At 35.6% G+C, this 27902-nt stretch overlaps 1 protein-coding gene and 1 non-coding gene across 3 annotated transcripts; one reads left to right on the top strand and one right to left on the bottom strand.

Annotated features, from left to right (window-relative positions):
* Positions 1-1339: 1339 nt before the first annotated feature.
* Positions 1340-27902, bottom strand: Pank3 (pantothenate kinase 3). Of its 2 annotated transcripts, XM_058571824.1 has the most exons (8): positions 27732-27880; positions 27323-27431; positions 16959-17311; positions 15832-16085; positions 13450-13626; positions 10834-10957; positions 8514-8639; positions 1340-7700 (listed from the first exon to the last, which is right to left on the bottom strand). In XM_058571824.1, exons 3-8 carry the CDS (start codon positions 17292-17294, stop codon positions 7650-7652), a joined length of 1068 nt encoding a protein of 355 aa, XP_058427807.1. In that variant the 5' UTR covers positions 17295-17311; positions 27323-27431; positions 27732-27880; the 3' UTR covers positions 1340-7649. The 2 variants fall into 2 exon arrangements, with proteins under 2 accessions (XP_058427807.1, XP_046277315.1); XM_046421359.2 differs by lacking the exon at positions 27323-27431 and having other exon boundaries at positions 27732-27902.
* On the top strand, positions 20141-20213 carry Trnas-uga (transfer RNA serine (anticodon UGA)). Its single transcript has one exon. It is a non-coding gene; the product is annotated as a tRNA-Ser (tRNA).

Raw genomic sequence — 27902 nt, forward strand, 5'->3', positions numbered from 1 at the left:
GACTTTTCTCCAAAAGTTTGCATTTCACTTCTCATGTCTGCCATTTCCATCTCCTTATGGCCACCAAGCCCCACGTCACCTATAGCTGTAGGTCTACTGTTCATGAGCTACCTGATTTGATACCAGGGATTGAACTCAGGGGTGCTCAACCACTGAGCCACATTCCTAGCCTTGTTTTGTATTTTATTTAGAGACAGGGTCTCATTGAGTTGCTTTGCACCTCGCTAAAATTGCTGGTGCTGGCTTTAAACTCGTGATTCTCCTGTCTCAGCCTTATGAAGCCACTGGGATTATAGGCATGTGCCATGCGCCCGGTGAAAAGTATATTTTTAACAGAAATAAGTCTCAGGGACATCAGATTTTCAAAGTTCAAGGAAAATCAAACTCTCCCAAACCAGAAACATAGCAATAGCTTACAAAAGAAAAAAATTATAAAACTTGTAGCACAGGAAATGATCAAGATTTTAGATGCAGAAATATTTATTTACACAATACACTCACAATTGAGGAATGACAATGACAACAGCTCCCTTTCAAAGTAATGTCTGTGATAGATTCCAAACTTTTCTTCCCACATTCAATGTCTATTTTGAAACACTTACACTTAGGCATGTAGTGGCACACTTTTGCTCTTTAGTAGTTTACCTTCAACTGACTGCAGTACTTGATACTTGGAGTTAAATGACACCTCAAATCTAGTCACAGCATCCTCTCCCTTAGACAAGATCTCCAGGACCCTTTACCTGGGTTTGATCCCCAGGCACAAAAAGACCAAAATACACACACAAGAAACAAAACCAAACCCAACCCAACTTTTTTTTTTTTGCTTCCTAATTTCTGCTTATACGATTTTAACAAAAAGGGTATGTATTTCACATGCCATGTTCCTAACCATTCTTGTATGCCTGGAGTCAAGAAAGCCCTTGAATTTGAAAACACAGTGGACAAACTTCCAACTTCACATATTAAGAAAAATTAGTCTTTCCTTTTTCACATTTGACAGGCAGTGACTGTTTAAAGCAATAGAGTTCTGGTTTAGAGGAAATGCTTTCCCAAGCTCTGAGACCAAACTACGGCCATGTGTCGGGGCATCTCAGCAAGAGCCCATCCAAGACTTCCTGAGAACCACTCCTGCAGACCTTCACTTCTGCTATAGGACAATGTGGTCTCACTTCAAGAAAAAACAAAAGCATTTACATCTTAAAAATATCTTAAAATTTCACAAAGGTATGACTCTCTGAGGGACTAAGCTTTATGCTTTCTAATGCCAGAAAAAGGTGTGACAAACTATATTGCTTCTACCTCTTGTGGGCAGACCAGAAAGTCATGGACACTATAATTTGTTCAATAGGTGTTTATTTATTGAATGCTTCTCTGCACCAGGTACTGGACATACAGAGGTGAACAAGTCTGTAAAAGTCCTTGCTCTCAGTTTACATTCTAATACGGTTAATTTCAGTGAAAACCACCACCTTACATTTAATCACAGAGGAAATATGGGAGTACATATAATAAGACAAATAATAAAGAGATACATATAGTAAACAACTTAAGAGAATTTATTTGGAAAGTAGGACATAAAAGGTACAATTTAGAATTTAACAAAATTAGAAAAAGAAACTACAGAAAAGGGAGAAACATTTAAGTTGGTTTAATGGCTATTATCAAATAAATAAGCAAAATTCAATATTTCATGCAAAGAAGCATTAAGGAAGAGTATGGGAATGTTTACAGAACAGGCCACAACAAATATTTTTTAAATTTACATAAGAAACTGTACATAAATGGAAAAATAAGTTACATAATTTACAAGAAATGTTTTACAGGTTACAGCAGGTTATAACTTAGTTTATTATGCATAAAATTTGTAGCACATCATACATTTTTTACATCACAGATTCAATGTTAAAAGAATTTAGACATGAAAAAGCTTAGATCTGACAAGAATAATGCAAGAGACAGAATAAGGCAACTCAAGTTGAAATGGTATGCTTAAGTACAATTAATCCCCAAACTAAACATTTCCTAAACTGGAATATAAAAGCATCTGCTTTTAATTTTTGGTACCAGGGATTGAATCTGGGTCCTTTTGAATGCTATGCAAGTGCTCTACAACTGAGCTACATTTCCAGTCCCCAAAACGTCTTCTAGATAACAATGTGGTCATTAACTGAGCAGAATTAAGACAAATGCCGTTCAACTTCAGTTAAAATGTCAGAGTTCACTGTAGTTCAAATAAAAAAAGTAAATGCACACAATGTATAAAAATGATAAAACCATCTTAATATTACTTACAGCCTAATGGCATTAATCATATTTGGAACAAGGAGATTAGAATATTGATGTTAGGTCTGTAAAGTTAGCTTTCCCTTCTAAATGTTATAAACTATAAGGGGCCACTCAGGAAAAAAGTGGCAAACTTCAAAATGGCTTAATATCTGTGGTAACTACTGAGTTGCTAGGCTATCTAGACAAAATTCTGACATGATGTAAAGCTAAAATAACCTCAATCTATTTTACATTTCTTGGATATACCTTACAAATCATGTAAGAGCTAAAATGTTTCCTTTGAAAGCTACTGGAACTTTTTGTACTGCAACATACGAAAGATGCTTAGAAATAGCAAAAAGAAAAAAAAAGGAAATATCCTAGAATTATTTGCATAAACAATTCAAAAATTTTATTTTTAACCTTACTTTGTTGAAATATACATTCCTCATTACTTCTTTTAAACACAAAATTAATGACAGTTGCTACTGTAAGATCTGTAAGAAAAAATAACCTTTGACTACAAAAGGAGCTAGAAAGTAAATCAAGATATCTTAAATCTTCTTATGAGAAAAAAGAAATCAACTTTTAGCTAAACATATCATTCAGAACTAACGGAAGTACCTGAAACTCCAGTGTCAGCTCACTGCCACTTTTATTCTAAACTAGAAAAGTAGGAATACTTTGTAGAATTGTCATTCTCAAGACAATTGTCATTCTCAAGACAATTCTACAAAGTATTTTAGGTCTTCAACATATTTGCTATAGAGAAGATTGTAATTCATTTCAACTTACTTGCCAACAATCAAACCTGATTTATAATTTTTGCTCTGAATTGTGTTGGACAAAAGTGATGAATCCAGAAGGGTTCATATTCATCCACATTTGTTCCCACTAAAGAAAACAACCAAAACCAAAATCCACCAACCAACTACAAAAAGCTCAAGAGGATTATTAAACAAATCTTCCCAATTATATCTAATATTTCAACATCTATGAGTTTAACAGCATGAAAGCCTCCTCCCAATTCAGTACTGGGGACTGAATCCAGGGTCTCATACATGCCAGGCATGTGTACTATGTATGGGTCTACATCCTCTGTCCTATGAATAGTAATGGTATGTTTTTCTTTTCATATAGTGAATAATAATGCCCATATAATTTTGAAGTGTATACACATACTTTAACATATATAAACCCTTCACATACTTTAAGGTAATATCTACCTAGCCATTATAGGCAGTTACATAACATTATGAGAGTATCATTTCATTGGTTTGGCGAGAATCCCAAACCTAATACCTGTCAACACGTACCAATAAAAATTATGTACCAATTACAAAAATATTATGTAAGCACTAAAAATTAACTCAAAAACATAATACCAAATATCTGAAAATATTGTTTTAGTCATCCCCAATACTGCCATGAAGGAAGCAAGTATCTTCTCAGGATCCTGATAATGAGGCATTTCCCATTGTCAACAACCCAATTCTCTAATTTGACAAATTGCAAGAGGTTAGACCAGTGACTAGAACAGTTTTTTGCAATCATAACAAATTTTGATTCCACATCCACTAAATACATAATGCAAATGCTGCAAGCAACAGGACCACTTTAAGAAGACAGCTGAACTTTTTAAGTAGAAATCATCCTAGCAGAAAAGCTTTTCACTTTTCACCTCCTCAGTATTTTGAATGGGCTATTAAAATACTTAAAAGAAAAAAATTATTTAGGCTCTTTACTGATTATTACTAGGCTCAGTAGAGTATTTAAGACAATTATTCTCTTAAATATTGAACACTGGCAGTTAATATAGACTAAGATTATCTGATGACAGAAAGTTGGCTAACTTCTTCAGTGACAGAATAAAACATGCCAGAATAAACAAACTTAGCTGGAAATAAGACACCACTGACATTTCATGGCAATCATGTTAAAAAGGTCAAAAAGTATGATTACAAAAAGGCAATGTATTTCTAATATTTTGTTTACATACACCACAAGACAATAGTTAAACGCAAAATGATATATACTCATTTTCATTATCCCTTTACCAGGTTTTACAATGGCTTAAAAGTTTTCTACATTAAGTTCTCCAAAGCAATACACCAAAAAAGCATAAAATGCTCAACAGAATTAAGATCAATAACACTAAATATGAAAACATTTGTTTCTAACAGAGTGGTTGTAAAGGACATTTAGGAAATCCGGCCACCCAAAAGTGCAACCTTATAAGTAATGGACTACTGGAAAAAGAAAAGCTTCCCATGAACTGCCAGCATTCCACCCATGGGACTGGTCTTCCAGGAACTGGCACTTAAAATACAGCAATTACATACGCACTTTTCAAAGATAAAAATTTATAACTCAGGATTTTTTAGTCTCTTTAGCAAATAACTGGAACCTCTCGACAGGTCTTCAATAATCATGTGTATCATTGGCAAGGTCACTGACTTTACCCAAACAAGAGCCGACCTATTTTCCTATTTAAATTAGAAAGGCCGAGCAAAGAACTGCCAAGTTAATTTACCTGTGGCAAGTCTACTAATACTTTGTCTTTGGAGATATCTAGGTATAAAACTGAAAGCCATTAATTCTAACTAGTTTCTAGAGAATAGGAAATGCTTTCTGGGGGACTGGTAGAAGACAAAATTTCTAGACCTAGATCTGCTATTCTTTACCAAGGCCCAAAACAAACTGACAGTGTGCTCTGCATTTGAAAAAGTTATCAGCTTTTTGTTTTTCCGAGATAGGAAGTTGCTGAATTCCCCATCAGTTTTCAGAGTAACTGGGATTATAGGCAGAAGCAACCGTACCTGGATCTAGAATTTTTAAAGATGAAATTTAAACTCAAAAAGTTATACCTTCTGTATGTAGCAGGTCAACCATGAAATAGTTTATTAAGTCACCTAATCATAAATTTTGCTTTATCAGTACCATTAGGAAAATCATACTAAACTGAGATAACAGGATATCAAATGTAAGATATTTCTGGGGTGGTCAGAAACAGCTCATCTTACACAATCTAGCCCAAACAAGTTATTTTTAATCCCTATCTATTTAAAAAAATTCTCCTCCTCAAACATTCTTAAAATGCCCACATACAAAGACATACGATAGTATTCAGTTTTAAGAGGTAGTTCTAGAAATGCACATCCATTAAAGTGGCCACTACCCATGTGTGGCTACTAAACATTTGGAATGTGGTCAGTCTGAACTGAGCTTTGCTTAAGTGTAAAATACACACAGACTTTGAACACTGAAGATTAAAAAAAAACCCAATATATTTTTAATTGAGTACATGTTGAAATAACATACTGGATATACTGTTAAATAAAAACACAAAATTATTTTCATTTGCTTCTCACCTTTTAAAATCACTAGAAAATAAGGTTTAAGTCAGGCATGGTGTTATAATGCCTACAATCCCAGTGATTGGAGGCTGAAGTGGTAGGATTACAAGTTTGAGGCCAGCTTCAGCAACTTTTGTGCATTCCCCCTTATCAATCCAGTTATTCTATATTACATATGGAAAAAGCCAAAGATCAATAGTGGTGAGATGGTAGCTCACTTCACATGCATTTTAGCAGGTAATTTCAGTTTCAAAGGATAAAATGTTATGAATCATGGTCCTATACTAACCAAAGTACAGTGATCAAATTAACTTAAACACTATGACCATCCCATTTTTTCTTAAAGGCTGCACTAAACCTACAGGTATAAAATGTAGTAACTGTCATTTGGGAATATTGTTATCTGTACAAACACCCAAATTAGAAACATTTAAAATGAACTTAATGGCATTTCAGCTGAAACAGCCAGTCACGCCAAGGGAAACATTAAAGCAAGAAATGTGGTCAGAACATCTTTAGAATGGCTACTGAGCAATCTGAATTCAAAGCTCTGAAAAGTCAAAATTACAAGAAGATCTTTCCCATGCCCACCCCACAAATACTATTATTATTCATATGTTTGTGTCTTTAGGTAAACTGAATTTTAAATGTTTGAGTACAAAATGTGAAAAGCACATGGAAAAATATCCTCATGAAGTATCTCTTGACAGTCTACTGAACAACTCTGGGATCTGTAAAAACACATGGTAACACTCTGATATTTAACATCTAAAGTCTTCTAAGTATATCCAGATTTGCTGGTAATGTACAGAGGTGAATCATCCCCCCAGGTCTTTCCACTTTCCAAACTGATAGCAACAGACTTTAACAACATCACTGAACTACTGAGCCACCAAAATGTTACTGCCAATGTAAAAGCTGATAATTTTTATAACATTAAAAAAAATGAATTCAAAATAGAGAATAAATTCCAGGCAAAATAATTTTAAAAATTTAAACTACAATTGCTTTTATTACCAAATGTAGGAAACACTGATTATTTTATAATTCTGCAATACTGCCTCAGACTCTCAACATTTGAAAACACCCATTTAGAATAAATATGATTCTGTTGTTGTTTGTAATAGAATAGAATCTTTAGCTTTCATTGTTCATATTGAATAAGCAATGTGTTAACTTTGGGCATGATAATTTAGTGGTAAAAACAGCACAGAACTATTGATTCACTCAAATCATATCCCATTTGAATAGTCTAAGGACTTCATCAGATTACAAAATAAGTAAACTTTCAATTTAAAGATACAAATATTTCAACGTATTGATTAAATTAAAAATACAGAAAGTGTGATGTCACCAGACAGGTGCATTTTCCTAGATTCATTCTGAAATTCAGGGTAACATATAATAATAGTATTTTAGTTAAATAAATGGCATTTGAGGAAAGTTATACTTCTGGGCAAAGATCACATAGAACATGCTTTTTTTGAGGAGGATGTGTTAGAAAAACTACAATAATTAATATTGCCTTAACATTTCTAAAATCACATAAAATCATCATCTCTGATTGCCATTACAATAAATTTTCATACTGGGTATATTAATGTCTGCTCACTAGTAATCAAAATGCATAAAACGGATTCAAAACAAATATTCAAAATCAATTATTTTTCATAAGTGAAACATTTCTGAGACTTTAAGATTCGTGTCTTGAGCATATAGTACTACAATGCTGGCTACATAAAATAAATAGAAAATCTTTCTGAGAGGAAGCTCAATAATCAGGCTATATTGCATTTAAAGAACACTGGCTATATACAGAAGGGAAAACTCTTCGACATACTTCATGTTACAGAGCTCTCTCTTTTATATGGCATCCATGAGCTTTCCATTCTGACATTTTAAAAATTAACAGGAATAGTGAAACTCTTTTATCCTTTGGTTTCCAAGGACAAATAATGCAATTACAATGCCTCTGGTTTTAGTTCCTCTTGGATGACATTCATTAGCAGAGAAATTTCTGATGTTTCAGCTGAAGTTTGGCAGCCCAAGAAGTGCACCAACTGCTCCAAAGTATCCCTGTATGATTTTTTAAAAAAACTGTTTAAACACACAGTGCAGCTTTAAAATTACCATACAATGCTAACCACTTACTAAAAACCATATTTATGTATCATATATCTGTTCCATAAACTGCATTTCCAATTGCCATATTGTTATACAAGCTTCTTAGAGTGCATTTTCATATACATACACACACACACTTCTGAAATAAGTGTGGCTTTTAGACATTCAAGTTTCTAACACCATAAAGCAATTCTGTGCCCTTTCTACTCAATGAACAAAGTTCCCGTGGACCGGACACGACACATGGAATTGCACAAGAGTGTATCATATCATTCTGACCTGTACAGTGAGAGCACTGATGAGACATGGATGCTTATAAGCACATAATACTTTGAACCTATATTGTTAATTGTTAATTTATAATAATACAATATTTGTCTTTGATTACTATAAAAAGATAGAAGTTCACTGAACTCAAAATATGATGTGGACTGCTAACTGCTCAGATTACAGTGTTGGGGATCAAACCCAGGGCCTCTTGCATGCTAGGAAAGTGCTCTCCATTAAGCTATATCCTAGCCTGGAAACTGTTTATTTTTGTATTACACACACCTAACATTTGTTAATGGGGGATCAAGAAACAAACAATTTAACAAAACAAAACACCCACGAATTCTACAAGCAGGACTCCCATCCCTCAGTTAAAACTGAAGTAAAGGAGTCAGTCTTCTACTGCAGTAACAATTATAAATAGCAAGGTAAAAAGCAACATATCAAATTTACACCTCAAAGCACACTATGAAAGCACAAAACATTTTGCCATACCTCATGTTCTAGAAACAATGCTTTCAATTGACCTTTGGACCAATAATCCAGTGCATATGCCAAAAGTTTCATTGACAGAGTATTGACACGTAAAAAGTTTCCAACAAAGACAACTCTGTTTATTTTCTAAAAGAAAACAACAAACATAGTGACTTGTAAAAGAATTATTAAATAGATTTTATAACACAAAGGGTTTACAAAATTGTTATTTAAAAACTCTAAACTACCTTGAATTAATACCCAGTATAGTCCTGCATAAAGCTCTATAATCCTCAATATTCAGTTAGTGTTGGACAGGTCATTATAAATTTGTCAAAACCCAAAGAATGTACAACACCTAATGTAAAGAATGGACTCAAGTGATGATGAAATGTTAATGCAAATTCATGGACTACAAGCAAACGCACCACTCTGTTGGGGGATGCTGATAGTGGGGGAGATATAGAAGGGGGTAAGTGTGGGAGCTGTGTATTTTCCACACTGAGTTTTACTGAAAAGCTGCTCTAAGTCTACTCAAAACAACAACAACAACAACAAAAAAAATGACCTATTACTAAAAGTGGCCAACAAATAATTCAATACAAGTAATCTGGAGATCTCTTACTAATGAGATAAACTGAATCAAATGAAGGAAAAGTGGCTTGTTTTTTAACTGGTGCTGGGTATTGAACCCAGGCCCTGGAGTGTGCCAAGCCTGTGATCTGTTGAGTTATGACGCAGCCCAAAGGGACAGTATTTTTAAAAGTATTTAAGGTCAACTGCAAACATGGCCAGTATGCTGCAAAGCATGTGCAACATGAACACCATCAATCCCATTCTCTGTTCCCAGACTGACCCATCAACTCATTCTGTTAAGATTCCATAATCGTTAATTTAGTTTTTTTAGGTGCCGCTATTGAGGAAACTTGTATTGGAATGTCCAGAATGTTCCTACTCATAAAGGTCCCAGACTATTGTCAGCCCTCAAAGTGAAATATTCCCCAAATCTCATCAACCACGCACTACACTGTAATTAGGACATTTAAAGTAAGAGTCTGAACTTTTTTTCCCCCCTGATGGCACTGGGGTTTAACTCAGGGGGTGATCTACCACTGAGCCACATTCCCACACCTTTTAAAGACAGTCTTGCAAGTTGATAAGGCTGGCCTCAAATTGTGATCCTTCTGCCTCAGTCTCCTTTGCTGCTGAGAGTACAAGCATGCACCACTGCACCTGACCAAAAGTCTGGATTTAAATTATTCAGAGAGTTTACACACTTGTTTTCTCTGCTAGAGCCTCTCTCCCCCAAATATCAGTATGCACGGCTAAATTTGCCTTAGGGTCAAAAAAGATTTTTTTTTTTTGTTCTTAAAAAACTTTATATAATGATTACACTTTCTAGAAATCCTTCACTCAATTACTCAGCAACTTGTCCTTAGCCACTCTCTGCCCTACTGAATTCTTATCCTCTTTTTTTTTAAAAAATAGCATTTATCACTCAATACACACTAAACAATTTACTGAATATGTCACTAAATGTAAGTTCCAAAGTCAGTCATCTTTGTTTGCTTCACAAATATAGCAAATTCCGAATGCCTAGAACAATGCCTGGCACATGGTATTTTATAAGTATTTAATCAATTAATAAATAGGTGAATGAACAAATGAAGGGTTCCTTCAAGAAGAAGTTTCCAATCCATTTGAAGTACCTGACATTTGTAAAACTTAAATGGGCAAATATATGTTGTAGATGGTGGAATTACACTTATTCTCTTCCAAATAAAAACACCCCAGCCATGTGGCTGGCCTATCAGCATATCCTTGTCACAGAGCAAGCAGTTCACATCACTCATTCCCACATGAAGAACAAGTCTTGGTGCCTTCATAGCCCTGTACAATGCTGCTTGATCCATATGCAACAAGGCAGCACTGTAAAGAAGCCGAGGGCAGCAAGAACGCATCCAAGGACTTCTCTAGGTGAATGCTACGTTAACAGCAGAAAAATGCTATCAATAATTAGCTACCTCAAAAGGTCCAAGGATTATTAGATTTTTTTTTCATCCTCAGGAGATTTAGGCTGTGTATTTCTGAAAAGGTTTTTGGGTAAATATAAAACGTAATTTGTTTACTTGTTCTACTTCATTTTGAATTATCTGTCAATTAACTGTCTTTCAAGTTAATAAAACAATCGGGCAAATAACATTATTTAATTTAGAGTTTAGGGATTTAATACATATCTCAATTCTAGAGGCCTTGTGAAGGAAAACAAAGGAAGATCTGTTAGATGCACAAAAAACTCAAATTTATGTTTTTCATAAACTTAAAATTTCTTCTTTTTTACCTCATTAACAGCACACATTCGTGCCACAGAGCCAATATTATTGGTGATAGTAACTAAAGTAGCTCTTGCCAGATCTTCTTTACTAACAGATTCTCGCTTCTCCTTATAAATCATATTTCCAAAACTGCAGAGAAATGAAAAACAAGGTTAAATCCACTGCCAACAAGCAACATTAGTATATGTATCTATAATCTCCATAATTTTGTAACATTAGAACCTAATGAGTAAAAATACATAGAAATAAGATAAAAACTAACGGGGGATGGGATAAGATAAAAACTAACAAAAATCTACATAAGGAGGTTAGGGGTGTAGCTCAGTAGTAAATACTATACTACTAGCGTAGCCTGTGTGAGGCCCTAAATCCAACCCCCAGTATGCTCCTAACCCCCAAATCCCCAACTCCACAAAAAAACCCAAACAAACACCCACCCACCCAAACAAACCAAAGTAGTATCTTTTAAGGTTAAAATTAAGTCTAAAAAAAGAAAAAACAAACAAAAACACAGTTGTTACAAAGAAGCAAAGATTACCAAATCATTTACATTTAAACTTAACGCGTAACAGTGAAATTAAATGGCTATTGTTTTAGGAAGCCAATAAAAAATAGGAAAGTACATTCTGACTTACTTTTAAAAATTCAAAGTGTTTTCAAAAATATCTCAGCTTTAATGTCAAATTCCATTTCATTTAATCACAATAAGTATTTATGACATACCAAGCATTGTGCTAGGGACACAAAGGAAGTAGTCTGGTTCTAGTGCAAGCAACATCCAATAAAATAAAATACGAGCCATATGTAACTTCATATTTTCTATTAGCGATATTTAAAAAGGTAAAAACAAACAGGTGAAATTAATCTTGATGGTATATTTTATTTAAGTCAATATACCCAAATATATAGTCATTTCACCATGAGGCACTCACTAACCGCACTCCAAGGTTTGATATACGTGAAGTTAGAGGTTATCTTATGGACAATGCAGGCCTAGACAGAGGACGAGAGAGCAACAGAAGCACTAACTTTAACAGGAAAAATACAAATATGCAAAACCAAACCACAGGCTACCTTGGGAACACAAAGGAAAAAAGATCCTATATCACTGTGGTAAGAAGAAAGAATTGAGAAGGCATGAGGGAAGATTTTCCATTGTAAAAGGAACAGTAAATTAACCAGAAAAAAAGGAGAAGGAAAATCCTAGGCAGAGGCAATTAAAGGTTACAGGCACACAGAAATGAGATCTGAAAAACATCTATGAAATCAAAAGTGATGGGCACTTGTGCAAGGTAATAGAAGCCACTAAGGACTACCACTAAAGGGCACTGGATGCACTGACAAAAAACTTGGAGTGTATAAGCAATAACCAGTTAAAAAATATAATGGGAAATGAGAATGGCAGATGAGAAAACAAAAATTATTTAGGAATAAATTTAAAATGCAACTTATATACATAAATAAGACTTTTCCCAAACTTAATAATATATAAGCTGTAATGAAATTCCAGAAAAATAAAAAAATAAGCTTTCTTATTTTTTTCTAAAGAGAATGATTATAAAGTTCATATGGAAAATTAAATAAGGAATGTGGACGACCAGCCATTCTGGATATTAAAGCCATTTTTATGTTTCTATGAATCTAAGAGTATAGTGCTGGTTTAATGGAAAAAAAAAAGCCAGTATATGATATTCTGACATTAACAGAATAAATAGAAGGACTATTAGGTGTCAGGGCCTTCTGAAAAAAAGCAAAATGGATCTGTACTGCATGTAAAACTATAAATTATAAGTAAAAATTTCTATTAATTAAAAAATCAAAATATAAAAATAATACCACTAAGGTACCAGAAGAAAACAAGGGTTTATTCCTTTATATATTTGGAATGTGGAAGACTTACTTACTATGAATCAATATCCAGAAGCCATGAAAGAAAAGACTGATAAATTCAACTGTGTAACAATCCAACAGAAAAACAGAACAAGAACAATCACTCACAGAAAAGAACATGTAAGATTCTTAACCTCACTTACTCTAAGAGAAATGCAAAGTAAAAATTTTTCTAAGGTGCCAATTCTCTTACTAGATTAGCAAAAATTCAGAAGTTTGACAACAGACTACTGGGGAATCTACAAGGAAAATGAATAGGCACTATGATCTCTTGTGGGTCAGAGTGAAACAGTACTGCTTCTGTGGAGGGCACTCTGCAGACTGCAAAAAAGCATCTGCATTCCTACTTTTAGGAACTTATCTTACAGATAAGCCTACATGTATACAACATGACAATATGATATGGGGAGTTTTCTAGGACCTCTGGCTACTTTAGAGTTTATGCAGCAAGCCATAATAATGCAACCTTTTGAATAAGAAAAGGATGATGAGGATATATATTTGTATTTGCACAGAGCAATACTGGAAGGATTCTTCAGAATAAACACAAGTGATTTCTTACTAGGTGCACTCAGGGTAAAGTTCTTAATGTACGTTTAATTCTTAAACTACATCAATGTTCAAAGTTTGGAACCTAAACAGGGTAAGAAAAAGCACCCTTACAACTCCCTTAAACTACTGCTTTCCAAAAGCTAAATAAGCAACTTGAAGAACATAAGCATTAAACTTACCTAGACGCGACAGTCCAACCTGGTAGACCAAATCTTTCATAATCTCCTCCATAAATATCACGGACCAGTTTGTCAGCTTGGGTGCTGTCGCCTTTGGATGCCATTTCAAGGGCCTCTTCAAAACTTTCACAGCCAGTCAGTAAACTGCATAAACCCAGAAAGGTACCCCCTCCAAGGCTAGAGAGAATAAAGAAAATTTGCTAAGTTGCATTTATATACTGTTTCTTTCTCCAAAGTGAAAGAGTACAGTATTCATTTACTGAAGTACTGAAATATCAACATAATGAATAAAAGCAAGAAAAACTGATAAACCAAACTTGTCAAATCAAAAACAAACCAAAGAGGGAAAAATCTCTTGCCATTCAATACTTTGTAGTTGCCAAAAATATATTTGTGTGTGCACTGAAAGATAAATGTTAAAAAAAAAAAAAAAAGTACTATATGAATTAAAAGAGAAAAACTGGTTTTAAATTGTTTCCAAGAAATGATTTTGTGGAAGGCAAATTTACTTACCAGGTAGGGTTGAAATCAATACAAAGGCACTTTGATCTATTGCTGGTGAGGGTGAAAAACAGTCCTACTCATTCAGAGGATATACTCCATATTGCAAAAAAAGCATTTCCAATCCTATTTTTGGAAATTTATCTTATAGATAAAGCCTACACATATATAAAATAAGACTCTGACACAATACAGAAAGATTTCTAGGATATCTGGCTACTTAAGAATATATACAGGGGCTGGGGTTGTGGCTCAGTGGTAGAGTGCTTGATTAGAATGCACAGGGACCCACTTGAATCAAAGTGTGGAATATGATATGTCAAGAAATTTGTAATGTTTTGAACAACCCACAATAAAAAATGAAAAAAAAAAAAAAATGAAAAAAAAAAAAAAAAAAAAAGAATGTACAGGGCCCTGGGTTCAATCCTTAGCACCACATAAAAATAAACAAAATAAAGATATTTGTCCATCTACAATGAAAAAAAAAAAAAAGAATATATACAGTATGCTGTGAGACATATTAACATCTAACATGACCCCAACACAAATACCATGAGGAAATTTATGTCTGGCTTGTCATTATGTTAATGACAGAAATTTACTTGGTACTACTATTTTTTGGAAATGCTCACAAAATTAGGTCATACCTATTCTCTAAACTCAAAATCTTTGCTCCTGAATTTCACCTAAATTTCTAGCAAGTTCTACCCGAATCCTACTGAAGTTAGTTAAAACACTGAATTTCTATCTTTCAGAGTAACCCCCAAAATAGGAAATACTTGTGATACTTTGGCAGAGTTTCATTGGAGCTGAACCTCAACCACCATAAAAAATAAAGTACTAGCTGGGTGCAGCGCGGTGCACGCCTGTAATCCCAGTGGCTTGGGAGGAGGACCGAAAGTTCAAAGCCAGCCTCAGCAATGGTGAGGCACTAAGCAACTCAGTGAGACCCTGTCTCTAAATATACAAAAAAGGGTTGGGGATGTGGCTCAGTGGTCAAGTGGCCTTGAGATCAATCCCAAGTACAAAAACAAACAAACAAACAAAGTACTAATTACATTTAAGTTATCAATCAAACAGGAGTATCACTTTTAAAACATGAGCTTTTTCCACAAACCAATCTAAAATACCTCCAAATCTTTCTTCTCTGATTGAATAAATGGGAGTTTCCACCTTTCTTTAAAAGTTGACAAAATATATAAGAGAATCATATGGAAAAATTTTTAAATCTCTTCACATTCACATTTCAGGTATTACAGAAGCTTTTGAAGACTATTTGGGAACATTAATTTTATTCCTTAAGAAGCTCACATTAAATTCATCCTATAAAAATACTTACAAGGTTACCCAATGCTGTATTTAAATGCAAATCTATTTAGCACATAGCAAGGTTTAGACTTAACATTGTATCTACAGAAAACTGAAAATAGGGAAAAAAATGCTCTGGAAAAAAACCAAAATATAAATATATTGTCACTTCCAGCAAATGCGCTTCTTTAAAACTCTGGAAAAAACATTATTGGAATCATTACAAGAAAAAAATAATCAGTCACCATTATGGAAATTTTGATGCTAACTGATGCTGACCAATAATATAAACATTTAAAAAATTTTAATTTTAACTGAGCCTTATAAAAATATATTATCTCCAACATTTTAACTTATGTCATATCTTGTTTTGCTATTGCCCAAATACATGTAATTTCCCTGGTGAAACTAGTATCAATATACTGATTTCACAATCAAGGGCACAGCTCAGTGATGGTGCATTTGCTTATTATTAGCATGTGCAAGAACCTAGGTTTGATCCTCAACACACACACACACTAAAACAATATGAATATATGAATGCTGCTTTAATAAGACCAAAAAGGTTGCTACCTTGTCCCAGTCACTCGTTTATAGTTATCTTTGGAGTGGACTGCTAAAATACTGACTCCTGAACCAATGTTTACCACCAGCAATGGATAGGGATCATCCAGGTTAAAAGGCATCTTTTGGCATCGCTCAGGTTCTGAGGCATTAGCAAAATAATAGCACTCTGCTTGTCCATTGAAACTGACAGAATCTATATACAACAAGCCCTTTACAAGGCAGTCAAGTTCATCCAGTTTGTGCAGGTGGAGGTTTCCAATCTGTGAAAAAAATTAACAAAAATTTGAAAAAAAAAAAAAAAAGAACAACATTCAAAATACCCGACTTGACTATATTGTATAATTTTCACATACTCTACAAAATTTCATTACCATTACTCCCATACTTTCATTTATTTTTGTTAGTTTAGTGTGAAAATTCCTCAGATTTTTATCCTTTGACTCTCAGTTGAGAGCAGTATTACCTCTGGGGGCATTTTAGTTTTCAAAAGATGAGGAGAAGGCAGGCACCAAACTGATATTTAGCCAGACATTGCAATGATAGAACAGTTCTGCAGAAAAACAAAGCATCATCCCATTGCTGCACTTTCTTTAACTGTTTTGTCAGACATTTTTTGTGGTGGCAGTAGGAAAATCTATTTATGATTACCTGGGTCTATGTAAGCACAAAGAGTATATCCACTTACCTCCCTACCTAATATGTATAAACCCAAAGAATTCTTCACATGGTAAGGAATATTCACTAGGCTCAACTGTGCCTCTGCTGTTTGGAATTTTAATGTCATTCAGCATATTGGAATATGATGTCATCAAAATCAATGCCACTTATGGAGTTGATTCTCCAATAAACATACCATAACCATCTGGCATTTGTATCTTTGGTATTGTTCATGATGAATCTACATATAGATGCAAACACTAACTACTTCATTTGTCCCCTGGTATGATCATATCACCTAATCTCGTACTGATATGAAAACACCATAATTTTCTGTCTTTATATTATAGTTTGAGTCTGTCTTTGAAATTCATTTAAGGTTAGGAAATAAAGTACTACAATGTATGGAACTTTTACTTAGAATTTACTTGTCTGTATGGTCTAGAATATCATATTCTTGAGTAATAGATACTTACTGTGCGAAAATCTTCTTCAAACTTGTAGGCACCACCTCCTGTAGCACATAGCACCGTTTGTAATGTTGAGAAGTTTTTGTCTCTTCCCATTTGGATAAAAGTAGGCAGGTCATGGGTTGGAAATCTGATAAAGTGCAAGTTCCCTCTTCGGCCAAAAAGTGTTAAATTCTTCAGTTCAAGGTGTACATCCCGAATGCCAGTGGATCCATATGCTACATTAGAAGTCAAATATTTCCGAATACTTTTTAAGCTCTCAACTTCCTCTTGTTCTTCCTCTGCTGTGATATCAATAGGTTCAAAATATGAGAGCTTTACTAGAGTTCCCCCAATGTCCATTCCAAACCATGGGAAAGCTGTGAATTAAAAAAATAATAAAAATAAATATATACCTTGATACCAAAAAATGCAAATTAGGAAAGAGTAATCAGTCACAAAATTCATTTATCCTGAATCATGCATTCAGTCAAAAATGATGCTACCACATATAACTCACTTTTCAACTTCAGTTTTATTTGTACATTTTCTAAAATCTTATACTTAGAGATGGCCCAGGGCCTTTTCATTCCTGCTCTGATAGGCACTCCTTTTCATTTATTAAATACTCACCACATGCCCCAGGAAACAGGAAGAATCTGAACTAATTTTGTTTCAATAAATAGGTCATCTCACCTCAGGCTGGAACAGCTTTCTGTTTCTAAAAGACTTTAGTATAATAAAATTGGTCCATAAGCATGTCAAGTAACTCATGGGAAATATGCTCTCTTAAAAAGAAACCTTTTTCTTTGCTTGTTGAGCGTTACTAAATTTCCCTGGTACATGTGGTTAATAATGCTGAAGGCAAGTCTACTCAGGGACAAGTACATTAAGACAGTATCATTCAGGTCTGGAACTGAGCTCTCACTAACTGGGCTATATAACACTGAAAAGCCATTTATTAACATCTCTGAATATTACTTTCCTTAATTCCCTTCAGTAAATAATTATTAAGTAGCTACACTACCTCTGGTAATAAAAAAGTAAAATGAGTAAGAAAAATTTTCTGCCCTCCAGGAGAGTTTAATCTAGCAGAGGAATATAAATACAAACACACAAGAGAGTCAAAATAAAGTTACATATACAGTACTGGCCAACAGAAGGAATTCTAAATTCTATGCCTCTATTTAAATGTAAAGGAATGAAAACAATAACAACAGTCTATCCAAAGGCAAATAGGAATAATTCAATATGGTTAGGTAATCAGGGTTGGGGATACAGCTCAGTTGGTACAGTGCTTGTTTCGCATGCATAAGGCCCTGGGTTCAATCCCCAGCAAAAAACACACACACACACACACACACACACACAAATATCCTTATGGTTAGGTAATCAGGAACACTGAAGTTCAACAGACAGGGCCCAATCACAAAGGGCATCTCAGGTTAGGCAAAGGAGCTTGAACTTGAATCTGGACAATTCAGGGCACTGTACATGAATTCTCAGCAGGAAAGTAGTACTGTCTGGCTACAAATTAGAAAGCTTATTTAGTGGCAGGGGGTAGCAAAGACAAGAGGTACTTAAGATGTTGCTGGAAAGAGAGGCCAAATTATCTTACATCTAGTAGAACAAAACCTACCTAGGTATTAATTCATAAATGACTCTGCTTTAGCTGGATCTACACAGCATTTGAGAATCACTGGTTTTGGTCACCTCATCCCTCATGCTATGACATTCAGTTCTATAATGTGATTTTCTCACATTTATCAGTCATGATCCTTATATAGGTACAAGGTAATATTTTGTTTAAAGCACAACTGTTTTAAGTTTCCATAAAAAACTAGAGTTGACTTTACTGAGTATTCATTATATGTCATAAATATGCTAATGTATGTATGGGCTCATTCAACCTTCAACATCCCTATTATAAAGTTGTTCTAGTGTGTTCACATCACGGATGATACACATCACAATCTTGCTTAAAGTCAAACTTATAAAGTGACAGAGACATTGTAATGAAAAAAAAAATGACAGGATTTCACCCTAGAAAAGTCTATTTCTGCTTTCTCTAGTATCTCAACCACTATGATAGAGAATCAAAAATAATGTAATAACTAAGATACATGGATCACAAAATGCTTGACAACAAAATATTAAACAGTTTTTATGTGAAAATCGTCAAAGAAAATTCTAAAATTCTATTGTTTCTAAAATACATTTTACTGGGCTGGGGATGTGGCTCAAGCGGTAACGCGTTCGCCTGGCAGGTGCGGGGGTGCTGGGATCGATCCTCAGCACCACATAAAAATAAAAGATGTTGTGTCCATCAAAAACTGAAAAATATTTTAAAAATTCTCTCTTCTCTTCCTCTCTTAAAAAAAATAAAAATAAAAATACATTTTACTTACTTGATACATGTGTAACATTAGAAAACAGGAAAAATTATTAACTAGAGGATTTTATACATTTCTGTATTCCAAAATTTATACATTTATTAAAATTTGTCTAATTGCTTTGGCTAGAGTTTCAAGAATGGTGTTGAATAGAAGTGGTGAAAGAGAACATCCTTGTCTTGTTCCAGTTTTTAGAGGAAACGGTTTGAATTTTTCTCCATTTAGAATGATGCTATCCTTGGGTTTAGAATAGAGAGCTTTTACAATGTTGAGGTATGTTGCTACTATCTCTAGTTTTCTAGAGTTTTGAACATGAAGGTGTACTATCTTTTTTCAAATGCTTTTTCTGCATCTATTGAGATAATCATGATTCTTGTTTTTAAGTCTATTAATATGATGGATTACACTTATTGATTTCTGTATGTTGAACCAACCTGCATCCCTGGGATGAAAACCCTTCCCTTGATCATGGTGCACTATCTTTTTAATGTTTTTACATGTAGGGATAGGAAGGATAGTATAACAAAATAGACATTATTATTTTATGTATATATGTGACTGCATAACCAATGTGATTCTACAACATGTACACTCAGAAAAATGAGAAATTATATCCCATCTATGTATATCGAAGTACACAAATGCATTACACTATCATGTATAATTAATTAAAACAAATAAATTAGTGATTTTGAATGTGAGAAATAATTCCCATTATCTTCTGGAGAAAAAGCTTGTTTTTTTTTTTGTTTGAAATCCAAACTGAAAATTGAGAGCTACATTAAAAACAATCAAAAAACGAAAGTCTTTTTGTCTGGGGATATAGCTCAGTTGGTAGAGTGCTTGCCTTGAATGCACAAGGCCCTGGGTTCGAGCCCCACTACCACCACCACACACACAAAAAAGGCTTTTTAAAAATAAAATGACTTTACATGCTTGGGAAGCATGGAGGAGTAAAATTCTAAACAAGCAGTTTTACATCACCTATATAGACTGGTGTAGATAAGCAACATATGCAGAAGAATTTGACTGAATTTCCTCAATTTTGTAAAGTTGCTAGAGATGGAATCTATCTTAAATGAATAACACACTCTGGAAACAAACAGCAGGCATTTACAGAAACCATATAGTAATGTATCCACAGGTATAAAGAAAGGTGGTATCACTAAGTTTTGTTTTCAGTTTATTCATGAAATCTAGAATTTCTACTTTAAGAAAGTCATGTAGGTTGGGTGCTGTGGCAGTGGTCAAATCTATGAAACCATGTTAGAGTTTGTAAACAAGTCAGGATGGCGCCTGGCATTTTGACAGGGGGAGTGGTTTGTGAGGTGGCGCCAGGGAGCCATTAAGTGTGGAGATTTCTTATTGGTTGACTGCTGTATCTAGTTTATGTTAATTAAGATAAGCTGTGTGGAATGTATATATACCCATCCTGTCCTACAATAAACGGCTCCCACTCCTGCTGTATCAATGTACACAAGTTGTTCGTCACCCCCAGTTACTTTGCTGCAGCTGGACTGCAGCAAAACCAGTGACTTGGGAGGACAAGACAGGAGAATTGCACGTTGGATGTCCCCAACTGGGCAACTGAGTGAGACCCTGTCTCAATATTCAAAAATGTTAAAAGAGTAGAGGTGTAGCTCAGAGGTAGAAAAAAAAATTAACTTAAGAAGTTACAGATCACTTCCCTGACCCTAGCCCCTACCCTTTGTTCCAATAACCAGTAGTGGGAAACAGTAATACTAACAGAAGGGGAAATCTACATCAATTTGCTGTGAAACACACTCAAAAGAAAACAAGAGCGGATACACTGATGCACTGGGTAAAACAACAGAATCTTTCTGAAATCACCTAACAAAATGAATTCTATCCGTGCGCAGTGGCCCATGCCTATAATCCCGGTGGCTCAGGAGGTTGAAGCAGGAGGATTGAGAGTTCAAAGCCAGCCTCAATAATTTAGTGAGGTGCTAAGCAACTCAGTGAGACCTTGTCTCTAAATAAAACAAATAAATAAATAAATAAGGCTGGAGGTGTGGCTCAGTGGTCAAGAGCCCTTGAGTTCAATCCCCGGCACACCCCCCACCCTGAAAAAATGAATTCTGATTGACACTTGATTCTATAAAATTTCACTGGAGGGGTGGAAATCACTATTGCCACATAAAAAAACATTTTGTAATAAGATATTTTCTACCTGGTGAGATACCATAAAGCCAAATACCTATTTTTCAAAATTCAAAGCACATTTAAAACCAATAATTATGGATTTTTTCTCTGTGCCTAATGTCAAACAAAAGTGTCAGATATATTCTGTATACCATACAAATAGAAAAATGTCACCGAGGGTATCAACTACAAAGACCTAGTAGGTTCAAAGTTCATGCCATTTTTATTCTCAGCCAGAAGCGCTAGGCCCCAGGTTTATTAATACCCCAATATGCATGTTTTTGAAAGCAACCCTCCAGCTCAACAGTTCCATGAAGAACTTTTAATTCTTATACAAAACCATGAACTAAAGTTCAAAGGAAACTGTCTAGACAAATATTTCAAGTTTAATAAATACTAGGGAACAAGAAATAATCTACTTTTCTGTGGCTATGAATGGGTAGCCAGGTTTCTGACTTATACTGACTACCCACCCCATCATGCATGCAGTGAAGTGTTTATAAAGACACATGTACAGAAGATGACTCTAGAGAACTACTGGAAAATGTTCAGGAGAGTGTTATTTCAGTGCATGATGGTGACCACTCTATAATTCTTGTGGCGGTAGAAAAGGTGATTAAAAACACTCAAACAGGCAGCAGAAAGTCTCATTTGTATATGTGATTGGTCCCTCCCTCTGTCTCCCTATTGACAACAATCCTGTTTTTTAAAGTCTGTTTTTTAAGTGTTAATCTGCTTACTCTTTCACAGAGAAAGAAAACCACTGCTTAGGTTCAATTATCATTAAAATAGCATGACCTGGTCCCAAATTTTAAAAAAAGGGTCCAGGATGTAGTTCAGGGGTAGAGTGCTTGCCTACCATACACAAGCCCTGGGTTTGATCTCCACTGTGTTGTGTGTGTTGGGGGGGGGGGGACTAAAAATAAGAATAAAGTTATGTTATTACAGCATGTTAAATCTGTTGTTCAGATTTATGATAACTTTCTTTTTTAAAATCAGGAAGGTAGGGACTGAAAACAGAACTCATCCCTGCCACTAGCTTCAATTAAAAAAAAAAAAAGATGGTAAGAGCTACCTTTTACATAGATTCTTTCAACTTAGCAAATTCTGGAATTCGTTTCCTTATGCCAGAGAAATAATCATAGTTGGGCAAGGTGGCTCAGGAGGTCAAGGCAGGAGGATCACGGCTTAAGGCCAGCCTCAGCAACAGCAAGGAGCTAAGCAACTCAGTGAGACCCTGCCTCTAAATAAAATACAAAAAGAAAAAGCCATGTGGTTGAGTGCCCTGAAGTTCAATCTCCAGTACCCCTCACCTCCCCAAAAAAAGTCTCAAGAGGAAGGTAACAAGGACACAAAAGACAAAATCTCAAACATGATCCACTCCCACCTGTTGGGACCTTTTACCTCCCTTGGGACCGCGGCCATTATTGGGTGTTGGCTGAGGCTGACTCATGGGTTAGCATTTCCGTATCTGTGACCTGGCTGGATTGGTGTTCGCAGGCTAAAAGCCCGCATGGGCTTTTAACCTTAGTCCCACCTAATGGTTTAATCTGAAATCTGCCTAGGCCCCTTAGTGATAGTGACGTAACTGCCCCTTATTGATTCTTGCTACTGTCTTTTCTTACTCCCTCCTATCACTATATAACCTTGTCCCTTACACAATAAAGTTGAGATTATTGCACCTTCACGGCATCTCCCGATGTGATTGTGGGCCAGGTTGGATGGCGGGCTGGGTCGAGACATTTAACCCTCTTGCTCAGCCCAGGAGACACTAGCTGGTTTAGTGAGCTTCACTACCCCTGTCAGAGGGCGGTTCCGACAGCTGGTGCCTCGGAGATGATAGGCTCGTCTCCCATGTACCCTTGTCGTGAGGGGGCGATACCCAACATTTAGCAACTTCTGTATTTTCTAGTGGATTTTAGTACGTGGTATTGGGGATTGAACCAGAGATTAAAGCAGTACTTTACTGCTCAGATACATCTCCAATCCTTTTTATTTTGAGACAGATTCTCAGCTAACCTCCAGGCTGACCTTATGTGATTCTCCTGCCTCAGCCTCCAGTCATGTGTATCAGTACACCTTTCCAATATATTATGAAAATCCTTACCTTACCATTTTGTGTGTGTGGGGGGGGTGGATTTAAGGGAGGGAAATGAAACTCAAAGCTTTGTCAGTTATAATGAAAATAAGGTAAACATAAGGGCATTAAGTACAACCATCGGCCCAACTAATAAGAGCTCCATGAACTAAGAAAAATAACAATTTCCTAAGAAATCAAGGAAGTACATCTACAGCTTTGCCACTTCAGGCTAACAGACAGAAAGGACAGTTTGAAGGTGATCAGTGCATAAGTAGCCTAATTACTGCATATAATCTAAACATTTCTTCTTTTTAGATAAAACAAGTGAAAAAAAATACCTATCTACAGGGCTGGGGTTGTGACTCAGTGGTAGAGCGCTTGCTTCACATGTGAGGCACTGGGTTGGATTCTCAACACATATAAATAAATAAATGAATAAAATAAAGTTCATCAACAACTAAAAAATATTAAAAAAATATATTTACAAAGCAAGCAAAACACAGTCCATAAATATAAATAAGCACTGTTATTCAGCCTTCAAAACAAGTAACGGCTTTTATTCTATGTCTCAACTGGTCGCAACAGAGAGCTGCCATTAGATCCTCACACACAACAAAAATACCCCACCACCACAAGTACAGAGTGCTACCAAGAATTATCATCTTCCTTACCAGGTAGGTCATGTCCACAAATGGAAAAACTTGCATGCCCAATTACCCTTTCAAATGATTAAACAGAAGATATCTCCAGAAGGACAGACAGTAAATTTCTAACAAGTCAAGTTTGATATCTTATTAAGGAGGTAGGGGAAAGGCACTGAAGAGCTGTTTAACTACTACTGATTCCATGCAGATTCCAGCCCAAAGGGATCCTATATCAAAACAGAATTTAAACTTAGACATAAGGAGAACCTAAATACTAAAAATATTCAAATCATTATGGGGTGTTTTAAGGAACAAAAATCTAAAATGGACATATCTAGTAAATTTCAGATATGCTTTGAGTTCTTAAGATAAAAGATGTTTCACTTTTTTATTTTTAGTTGGACACAATATATTGATTTATTTTTATGTGGTGCTGAGATCTGGAACCCAGGGCCTTGCATGTGCTAGGGGAGCGCTCTACTGCTGAGCCACAACCCCAAAGATGTTTTACACTTAACAATCACTGCTGATAAAAACTGTAGCGTTTTGTGAGAGACTAAGAAAACACCCAATTTCTCAAACCTTCAGTATTAAGATTCCTTAGTAAAACTTTGAGTAATTTTTTTTAAGTAAATTACTTATTTCTAAGATAGCCATATTGGAACCTATTAACTCCAAATGATTTTATTCTACTGGAAATAACAATTCTTAACCAAACTTACAAACAAGTGAAATTATATAGAAGCAGACTGCATATATATATATATGTTGTACAATTCTTTTGTGCTTAACAAAAACTTCAAAGCCCTTATCATCTGGGTTAGCAGAGCACCAATTTGAAACCCACACTATATGGCCTTTAAATATATTCATCACCTTTTTACTATCTATCACCTTGTTAATCCAGCTACACAAGTAAAACATTGAAAAATCTATATCTTAAGAAATCATATCAAGGGCTGGGGTTGTAGCTCAGTGGTAGAGCCACCTGCTTGGCATGTGTGAGGCACTGGGTTAGATTCTCAGCACTACATATAAATAAATAAAGGTCCATCATCAACTAAAAAAAGTAATTTTTTTTTAAAAAAAGAAATCATGTCAGTCAAGGTACAAAAGAACACAACTGACTGACTCTCCTTCTTCTGGGATTGAAGTAACGCATAATTTCAAATGCTACTCTTTTAGTTATACAATCCAAATGATGAACCAATTTCCTTAAAAAATATCTGGTTAAGATATGCATCTGGTTTACAACCTGGTAGTAGACTGGTGACATATCTAAAAGTAATGTTTTCTAATACTTAAGTGATTGATATAAGAAAATATGTGAAGCCATTTGTTTAACCACTTTAAAAGGTCTTAATGCATACAAAGAAAAATAATGCCTTCCACAGACTGTTAGTAAATCTTATTACAAAAAAAAGTATTCAAAAGATAAAAAACAATGATTCACTTGTTTTTAAAAAATAGGAATAACACCTCTTAGGTTATAAATATTTTCAGGACAGTTAAGGGTTTGAGGTATTTTATTTCCCACACATCCTAAAACTAGATGCTCTACTTTTTACTCTGAAGAACTTAGTAGGCACCTTCTTACCCATATAAAAACTGCAAATGTTATTTTCAACATTTAAACACATTAACTGATCAGTTTTTCATCATATCTCTATTTTTAAAAATTAACAATCTTGGTATATCATGTAGTAATAATTGACCTAATTTTAAAATAGGTATTATTTCTTAACCTAAAATTTAAATTTTTAATAATCATTACAATCTTTTCTGAAACAACTTTGAAAGAGATGATATTCGTATCTGATTAGTTTGCAATCAAATCACTATCATAACAAAGGCAAAAATGACAAAGATGACAAAGATGACAACTCAGAATATGAATGTCATAACTCTTCACTAAATGGAAATTCTAAGAGAGAAAAAGTGTACGTTAAGGGAAGATGTCCGTCCAAGTTACTGCATCTGTTGGATGTCTTAGTTTAATTCAGCAACTGTAAACTACCAGTGTTTCTACATTGTCATTTGAGCCTTCAAATCACTAGACTCCTTGAACAATACACAAGAATTCAGCTATTATCAGAAATCATCATGAAAAAAGAAATTTATTAGCATAAAAGCTATCAGATAAGAATTGTATTGTCTCAAATATTCAGACTATGGCCCTATGGGTGCTGGAGAAAGAACACTGAACTTTGAGCCAGCAACGATTCTGGACCTCATTAGCACAAGGTTGGTTGGAGGAGCCTTGGAAAAGTTACTCTGGAGGCTAAATAAGTTCATGCATCTGTAACTTTAAGACCAAATCATCTCTCATTTGAATAACAATTAATTTTCAGGGTGCATTGACAGACCGATTGTCCTGTGAGGTTTACAAGAACCCTGGGGACAATGAAGGCAGGAAAATTAGTAATGTCCACCCCCCCCCCTTTTTTTTTTAACAGATGGATATTTCTTAAAACATTTGGGAGGATCACATGAAACTAAAAATTACAAAATGGCAATACAATTCTAAGGTAAAAGCATGAATCCCAACATTCCTACTTGTTCTGGGAGAATGAGAATGTGAGAATCATAAGGGCTGAGAGATTAAATAGCCAAATATATAAATAAAAGGATTTTAAAAAGATAAAAAACAAATGAAAGAAATTGAAAGTTGATTGGCTTTTTTTATAAACCAATGATCCCAAAGTTTGTATTTTTTTTAATCTTTATTTTATTTTTATGTGTTGCTGAGGATTGAACCCAGCGCCTCACACATGGCAGGCGAGCACTCTACCTCTGAGCCACAACCCCAGCCCTGACTGGCTTTTATTTAACAGCATAGTTAAGAATTGTTTTTTAAAAGTACATGCATACACGATTAACGAAAAATCCCCGCGGTCATTCACCATAACATTAACGGTGGTTTGCTCCAGGTGGTGGAAATTTGGGTGTTTTTAATCTTCTTTTTTGCTTACCAAGGTTTTCTAAAACAAACATTAACTAGTTGGTATTCTAAATAAAAAAGAGCCAAGAGACAATTTGCCCACTGGCAGCTAACATGCTCGAATGGTTAAAAGATCCAATTGCAACAGTTAACAACTCCCAGGAACCCACCGGGATTTCAAGGACACAAGAAGCCCGGAAGCCAGAGGGGGTTGGGGGAGAGGTTGGTAATTGCTCCTCGCTGATATCCACGGCCACCTCGTTCCAACCGGACTTCAAGCTGCAACAGGGGACGGCAGTTCGTATGACAAAACCCGAATCAAAAACTCCCTCCTGCACGCTCTCAGACGTCGAGGAGCAAGTGGCGGAAATGGCTGAGCCGGCTGGCGCTCGCCAAGCATGCACAGGGGAGCAGGGGGCCGCCGCCTCGAAGCCCGGGCTGCAGTGGTCACTCCGCCGCGCTCCCGCCTGGGCGCGGGCTCGCAGCGCCGGGCTCGCAAGCAGGCCGCTCCGTCGAGAGGCTTCCAGATGCGGCCCAGGGGCACCCTCCCCACCCGGCGGGCCCCAGAGCTGTTCTTACAGGGTTTCTTGGCATCCTTGATCTTCATGGCGTCGGCCTGAGGGGCGAGGGGAAGCCTCGAGTCCGGAGCACGAGGAAGAGCGGCGGCGACTTCGGAGCTGGCAGGGCCGCGCCGCGAGGCCCGGCCGGTTCCTCCCCTCAGGCCGGGCGGGGCGGGCCTAGGGCGGGGCA

The sequence above is a fragment of the Marmota monax genome, unplaced genomic scaffold, assembly GCF_021218885.2.
Source record: "Marmota monax isolate L192 unplaced genomic scaffold, Marmota_monax_Labrador192_F-V1.1 WCK01_AAM20220418_F8-fsc00084, whole genome shotgun sequence".
Lineage (NCBI taxonomy): Eukaryota > Metazoa > Chordata > Mammalia > Rodentia > Sciuridae > Marmota > Marmota monax.